Raw genomic sequence first — 8,110 nt, forward strand, 5'->3', positions numbered from 1 at the left:
TATCTATCTATCTATCTATCTATCTATCTATCTATCTATCTATCTATCTATCTATCTATCTATCTATCTATCTATCTATCTATCTATCTATCTATCTATCTATCTATCTATCTATCTATCTATCTATCCATCCATCCATCCATCCATCCATCCATCCATCCATCCATCCATCCATCCATCCATCCATCCATCCATCCATCCATCCATCCATAAAACTCTTCCTTTCCTCCCAGCCCTCCCGCCTGGTTATTTATACTGACTGATGAATCATATGTTGTCATGGAGGTCACGCCTGCGCAGTAGACAACGTGAAAATCTGAATCATCGACGGAGGGAGAGAAGGGGGGTAACTGTAGAGTGATGGGACCTGGCTGAGGAAACAGCAGCGAGCGATCACTCTCCGAGCTGGTAATGAAAGGTACATTTATTGTTGTCGTTTGTTTGTTTTTTATTTTATGGTCTGGATTTGTATTTATGGAAGTGTAAACGGAGAGGTGGATAACTGGCTCTTTGAAATCGGAATCAAAGGTGCCCTCCGCGAGTGCACACCGTAAAATCTTCACGCGCATCTGCTAGTGGCTTTACTTTGGATAAAATTGCAGAGCAAGTGCTTCTTCAAACTTTGTGTTGATTTGTGCTATTTATCCTCGAAGGGTTGCGAGTGTTTTGGTCTGTAATCAAATGAACTAAAACTTCGATTTGAACGATTTAGGCACGGCTCTAATTTATTGCTTCAAAAAAAAAAAAAAGGCGACTCCCGGGTACTTACGATCGGACTTACTTTGATGTAAAGTTCACGTTTTGTGAGTTGAATTGAAAAGAGAAAAAAAAAACGTGCTGTGTGTCTGTTTTCAGTCTGGCGTCACATATTACGTCTGTATGTTTTCCTGCTGCGCTGAGGGTGGCTTGATGATAATGGCGTTCAGCACCACAGACAGCTCCAGGTTATGTGGCACACACAGCTTGTTGAAGGCAAGGATACCACAGCCGGTCGGAACAGGCGTCTTTACGTAGTTGTCACATTATTGTTTATGATTTTTTTGGGTGTGTTTTAGCACTTATTCCTTTCTTGGTGTGGAGGAACAGTTTTCTTCTTTCTTCCATGTTTTTTGCATCTGTAGCTTTTGGTACGTTTTGTACCTTAACTTCTACAGTAAGAAACGTGTCAAGGTACGAAACAATACAATAAAAAAACAAATCCCTTTATAATCTTTCCAATCCCACATTTTCATTTGAGGTGTAGCTTTAAAATGACTAAAAGAAAATAAGAATAAATTCTGCTCTTGTAACATATCATTACTCTCTGATCCTTCACACCTATTTTAACTAGTTCCACCCCTCCATTTTTATTTTTATAGGCACAGATGTTGGACAGGGACAGATGTTCATGAGGACAAACAGCATACACTGTAGGTTAAATAGTATTATAGTTAACATATGGTCTTCATATGGCTATTGTCGTCCATCACAACTAACAGTGGAACTTATGATGAATGTACACATTTACATTGGTAGTTTATGGACATGAGATATTCAACATTTAGAATTCAATCTTTACTTTCACCATCTGTTAGTGTTCTTACAATAATCAGAAAAATAATGTCTATACCAAAGATGCTTTTGTTGGCCTGACCTACTGATTGTGGTCAAATAGTATTCAGGTTTTCTTTCTAAAGACTGCAACACATTTAAACTGATTTGTATTTATTTTGGTTTTAATTTAGTTAAATGTGATCATCACTGACCTGACAAAATGTCCTGAAGGTTCTGAGGCTTGTATGTGGATTTGTATGTGATGAGTTTTTAATGTACATCTGACGTTTCACAAACATTTCCATTTTGGAAACAATAACAATGGTGACTGGGGGTTTAGGACACCTTAAAAAATCTATTTAAATTTATATGTTAAAACCCTACAATTAAGGGTGTATTTTCTTTTCATTATGACGGTGGTAGTTTTGAAAGCACCAAAAAACATAAAGGAAGAAATTGTAAGACGATGCCCATCAAAGTATGTCCCACAAATCCCCGTTAAAGAAAAACACTGCATCAGTAGCATGTTGATAAGTTAAATAGACATTTGATGAATCTACTGAACAGGAGGAAATAAGAAATTTCAGCTTATTTATTGATCGCTGCTTAATATTGCTTGATTGCTCCATCAGTTTTATGAATGTTCTAAAGTATGCAATGCCGTTCATGTTTTGTCTCTGCTGCATCAGAGTATGAGTAAGAAGCACTCTGTATGATAACACAGAATCAATGTTTGTAAAGCAGGTAGAAAGGATTTAGATGTTATGTTTTTTTTGAGATACAATACAAAAAAGTAATTCTTTGTGTACAATTGAAGTGCTACTGGACATGAAGGCAAAGATGCCCCAGTTTGTTTCACAAAGTCACACAAGGAGGATGCTTTGTTGATCTCAGTGGACTGGGGCACATTGTATCAGATGCCTCCAGTATGTTACGTAACTTGGTGGCATTTACACTCATGTGTATGTTCATGCATGACAGAACCCTATCCGATCTGTCTTCAGACTGTATTGTGTATGTGGGAGAAGGGAAAAATCGTATTGGAAGTATGGCTGTAAGGCTTCATGCCGTGTCTGTCCGTGTGCATTCTGCAGACAGATGTGAAGGATGACTTCGTGCTCAGAGATCTGTGGGTCGGAATACAGAGAACAGGCTCAATCCGGCGGAAACGGCCAACAGTACGGAGTCCGCTCCTACCTCCACCAGGTAACTGAATAGAAAAAAAATATGAAATCCTAGCCCAAAAAAACATAATTTGACCATTAAATCTGCATCAGAGCTAGAATCATCCGAATGTGATATGGGCTTCAGTTTCTATTCTCTAACATCAAAAAAGAAAATAATAAACTCTGCCTCCTTTCAGTTCTATGAGGAGTGCACAGGTTCTATCTGGGAACGTGAGGAAGATTTTCAGATTCAGAGATCGCCAAGCAGGTGGAGCTCTTTACTCTGGAAGGTGAGATGAACCATTTGGGTCGCGCAGAGAAATCCATAGCTTGTGTCATGTAATGTTTCTTGAATAAATAAGTAACAGTTTCATCGGGCATTGTTAACTGACTTCTCTCCCACCTTGCAGGTCTGTCTCACGTTTGGAACGTTGATCCTTGTTACAGGTCTTATTGTTGTTTTGGTGGGTTACGCAACACCGACTATGACTGAAGCATTTGGTGAAGATGATCTCCTGTTTGTTGACAGGTATAAAACCAGTACCAAGACGTATCACAGAGAAGAAAACAGTTTATTAGTTAATACCAACTAAACAGATTAGGGTTTCATTAACATTAATGCTCAGAGGACCTCGCAATAGTAAAAGACCCAGAATGACCAATAATGACAAAATTAATTGAATTAAGTTGCCAAAAGAAATGACAATCTCTATCCACAACTTTTTGTTGTGGATAGAGATTTTTTTTTTAACTGATTTTTTTTTTTTTTTTACAAATTCATCTTTGACTTAGCATTCAATTCAACTTAAAACATATCTACTCTTTTGGATAATGTGTAAATCTCAACAGTTTGGTGTGATCACAGAAGTTTTTTTTGTTGTTGTAAAGTGATCAATATTTTTTTCACGCTCTTTGAGTTTCTGGGACAAGCCTAATCAAGCTTCTTTAATATTTGTACAACCCCCCTCAAACACAACTTTATCGTTTATTTCTGAAAGACTATCTGACTTTACTTATACAGCTACAGAAAACCCTCCAGTAAATGTGGATCTGGGTCTGTTGGCAATGTTTGCATAGGGAGAGTTTTACGGAGATACTAACATTAGTTTGCATCATTTATGTTTTATATGCCTTGTTAAGTTGTTCTATGACATGCTTCCTTTGCAGATCTAATTAATCATGCATGGACATCACTTACAGAAAGGGCTGTTCTCATGATTCATTAAATGAGTGCTTTGCTTTTTATCGTCATAAATCTTAATGAGAAGTATCATAGCAGCAAGCTGCACAGCTCAGGGCTCTCCTGGTCTCTTAGTTGAGTTGCCCTACAAATAAAATATGGGTTGGAATTAGATTAACTTTGCATTCAACTTGGATCCATGTCATTGTTTTTGACTTTAAAAATTTCAGATAGGACCATAACATGTTCCAGATTCATGGTATTTTTACACAATGTGAGATACCAATAAAGCAGGCTACAAACTTTACTGAACTGTTTTCCCGTCTAAACTGATCTCTAATCTGGTTTGGTTTTTGCATCTCACATTTGTTGTTGCAGTGTGCAAAAATGGACAGATTATACTCGATAACTGACGGTAAAAACTTGTTTTGGAACAGCTACGCTGTCCGTTTCAACCGTGCACTGGATGTCTGCAAACTGACCGGTGCGGTGCTGTTCTGTGTGGGTGGCACCTCCATGGCTGTGGGTCTTCTGCTGTCTGCCTTTGCTAAAAGCTACTCCAAAGACGAACTGTACCTGCAGCACAAGTTTAAGGAGCGGTTAGCAGATCTCCATGCAACAGTTGGTAAGCTGGCTCATATGATGAAAGTATTGATGAACATGACATTTTTCAAGTCATTGAATATGAATAAAACAACTGTTTGTGTCACAGGTTCATCAATAATGAAAGCACCAACTCCTGGGGAGGGAAAGGTGCCTGTAACGCTCTCCAAAGTTCAGAACATACAACCTGTGGCCACAAAAGCAGAGACCTGATCGGCGCCCCAATAAAGAAAGACACAAAGTGAAATAGGATTGAACTGTGTGTAGGATGTGTATAATTGAGGGCCCATGTGAGTGTTCATCTTAATGAGCAGTTTATCTTAAAAAAAAAAAAAGGCCAGCTTAAGTGGCTGATAGGTCTTTTCTTTTTGGTTGTCATTTTTAATAGCTTCATTGACACAACTGATGTCATCATTCGAACCATGGCGATAAAAACTCATTGAGCAGTGACAACGCTTTGCGGGAAAAGAATCTGAGGAGGAAATTAAAAAGCAGCATCCAGTCAAGAAGAACATAGCATTGTTTTTGACAGCGATAGACATCTTTGGAAATGACAGAGGATGTTAATGAGAAAGAGGAGCTGAACAGAGCAGCTCAGTTATTCTGACGCTCAACATGAAAAAAGCTCAAATTGATTTTTAACATGGTAATTACTGCCACGCTATTTTAGATCACGAGTGCTACGTTTTGGTGCTATTTGTCAACAAGCCAGAGATCTGCCATTTTAGACCGCCAGAGAAAAAGTGCAAATATTATTTTTTGGCAAAAAGACCCACTGAAATAGAATTCACAGGCAGAACATTGACATTTTCTTATTGCTTGTTACTCCTCTAACCTTGTTTCTTCAATAAACCTTCAGACAGGATCAATAGACTGAGCGTAGATGCAGAGAAACAATCTATATCACACATAAAGAAAACTCACCAAATAGAATGGCTTGACCAAAAAAAACTCCCAGTGTCATTTCTTAAAACTATGAACTGTCGGTCCATCCCTCCCCTCTAACTTCCCTTTCTTTCTTACTATTTGAAATATAAGCATATAAAAACATGTATCCATGAAAGTCATAACTCATTTTACACCATTTTGCATCTATCTATCTACTTCTATTTTTAAAGACTGAAATAAAACAAGTACTTGCAGTGAGACAAACACAACAAATAGGTTGCATAACAGGCAGATAGCTGACAGGAACACGCTAATCTTGCTGATGAGCAACAACATCACATTTGACAGCTATAATGGAAAAGCGGCTGTGATTCATAGATGCCCAATAATATTGTCACTTACAAAAATTGAAATTAAGCTGTCACGTCCAGCTGAACCTGATCATATACGATGTAAGAAAGGTTATAGATTATATATTAAAATCAGGACAGATTATATGAGTATATGAGACTTATGAGTCTCATATACTCATAAGTATTTGAGCCTTAATGTTATGAGTGTTTTTGTTTTTATTAGGTCATTCAGCTTAGTCCTTCATACCTGACTGGATTTTACAAGCACAGATAGTGCAAATTAACTTTTTCTTTGCTGCTTACGATCTTGTGTTAATGTAAATATATCCCCAAATTGTGATCCTCCCCTTTTTAAGTCGTTTCTGTTATTGTTGCGGTTACTGTTTTGGTTTGATCTATTGAATTACAGAAGAAATGACGAATAGGGTGGATTATTTGCACTGCACCTCATTAGAACAATGCTAGAACCAAACATCATATCAAGCTCATTTACATTGTCAGACTGTAAAATAAATGCAGCAGCACTTCAGGGTATTATCAGCATAAACTGCTTTGTTGGTCACATATATTCATGCAAAATGACCTCTGATAATCATTTATACAACCTACAGTCTTTCTACAAAGTGCAACAAAATAAATTTTAAACCATTTGGTTCAAATCATACATGTTGGTAATAATAATATATATGTACCACATTCATGAGGCTTACTGAACCACACATAAGAATCAGAGCTGTTAAAAAAATGTGGTATGAACCCTCCAGTATGGTCTAAATCTTAGTAACTGATCAGTGATTATGCTGATTATGAACTGCTGTACTGTTGTATTCAAAACCATAATTTGTGTGTTTTTTTAATTTTTTTATATAATTTTATTCTGAAATATTTACTTCTATCTGTTTTACTCTATTCTTATACATCTATGTAGATGTAAGAGTCCCTCATCCCAGCCAGTAATAAGAGTGTCATCTTTTGGATTAAAACCAGATATATCACTGTATCTACAGTATGCTTCTTTTTCAAAGGACACAATAAAAATCACATTTTCGCAGCTCATAAAAAGTGTGATTTGATGTTCCGCTTTGCAACTGCAAGTGTGTCTCACTAAACAAGAATATCCTCAAAAAGGTTGTTTATTTCAGTAGTTTAATGTTTTAAAAAGTGATATAAATTCATTATACCCAGATTGATACATATTAGATGTGTATTTGTGATAGTTTTCATGTCTCTCAGCTCATGCAAACCTAAAATTTAGTTCTTCAGAAAATGTTAAGGTTACAGCAATAAAAAAATGGATTTAAATCAGAGATCTTCGTATATTCTGTCATGGGCAAGATAGAATATACTAAGGCAGACTTAACACCATACATTGGGCGGGTAAACACTGCTAGAAGCTGCCTTTTCACTCAGTGCTGTATCCTAGAATGTTAACAAAAAGTTGAGTGGAAGGAAAAAAGTGGTAGTAAAGGTGGTTAAGCAACAGTGATCAGTGCAGTGTTTGGAGGATTTTAAACAAAGGCCATTCAAGAGTGCTGGACAGATTTTCAAGCCATGTCATAACAAACAGCCTCATCCAGCACATGGCTTACAGCTGTCATATTCTTGTAAGAAGAACTAAAAATAAAAGGGCTTCAGGTGAGAATGTGTTATGGCAAATGCTCAAGCTTTATACTTTGGCTAATGAAGTGGCACCCATGTATGTCTAAGATGGGGTGTACAGTAAAAAATTATTTCCTTAAGGCATATTTAAGACCAAAATAGGGTGCCAATCAATAAGGAATAAGGAACATAAGAAATGTTTATAAATATTGTTTAATTTAATTTTCCTAATTGAGGTATATTTGTTTGTAAGTACACAGTTTATTTAATTTAAATATACTTCATTAAACAAACAAACAAAAAAATCTTTAAAGACATGTTACCTCTCAAAACAAACCTAAATTTCAAGGGTGTTTCTCATAGTTTTCATTATATCCTGCAGAATTATGATCAATCAGGCAGAGTGCTTTACAGCGCACTATTAACACGGCCACACACATGAGCGCGAACACACCCACATATACAATAACAGCAAGTGGCCAGGGGAGGTGATAATACGGAATTGATGGGGACTCCAGAAATAGCAACTTGTGCATCATCACCTTCCACCAGTCGGGTCTTATAACTCACACCCTCTCCCGCCTCCTCCTCCTTTGCTTTATGCTGTGTGTCTTTTCCCCTTTGCTGCCCATTTCTTTATCACCCTCATTTTCACACACACGATCTCCTCTCGTCCCATGGGATGGTGACTCACAGACACAGCGACTGCATAAATCTCAATTTGAACAGCTGTAGGAACAAGAGTGTAGTGAGGCTATGAAAGAAATCCTATTAGATCATTCTTTACA

At 37.1% G+C, this 8,110-nt stretch overlaps 1 protein-coding gene across 2 annotated transcripts; it reads left to right on the forward strand.

Moving 5' to 3' along the window:
- The first annotated feature begins 309 nt into the window (after nt 1-309).
- Nucleotides 310-6,774, forward strand: nrsn1 (neurensin 1). 2 transcript variants are annotated; one of them, XM_005812267.2, is made up of 6 exons: nt 310-418; nt 2,628-2,739; nt 2,897-2,989; nt 3,110-3,228; nt 4,317-4,504; nt 4,592-6,774. In XM_005812267.2, the coding sequence occupies exons 2-6, from the start codon at nt 2,641-2,643 to the stop codon at nt 4,693-4,695; spliced, it is 603 nt and encodes a 200-aa protein (XP_005812324.1). In that variant the 5' UTR covers nt 310-418; nt 2,628-2,640; the 3' UTR covers nt 4,696-6,774. The 2 variants fall into 2 exon arrangements, with proteins under 2 accessions (XP_005812324.1, XP_005812325.1); XM_005812268.2 differs by having other exon boundaries at nt 317-408.
- The last annotated feature ends 1,336 nt before the right edge of the window (nt 6,775-8,110 follow it).

Source organism: Xiphophorus maculatus, chromosome 3 (assembly GCF_002775205.1).
Source record: "Xiphophorus maculatus strain JP 163 A chromosome 3, X_maculatus-5.0-male, whole genome shotgun sequence".
Lineage (NCBI taxonomy): Eukaryota > Metazoa > Chordata > Actinopteri > Cyprinodontiformes > Poeciliidae > Xiphophorus > Xiphophorus maculatus.

Coding starts and splice junctions, on each gene's coding strand:
- nrsn1 (XM_005812267.2), top strand. CDS start 2,641: ATGACTTCGTGCTCAGAGATCTGTGGGTCGGAATACAGAGAACAGGCT. Junction 2,740..2,896: donor TCCGCTCCTACCTCCACCAG/GTAACTGAATAG, acceptor GCCTCCTTTCAG/TTCTATGAGGAGTGCACAGG. Junction 4,505..4,591: donor AGATCTCCATGCAACAGTTG/GTAAGCTGGCTC, acceptor TTTGTGTCACAG/GTTCATCAATAATGAAAGCA.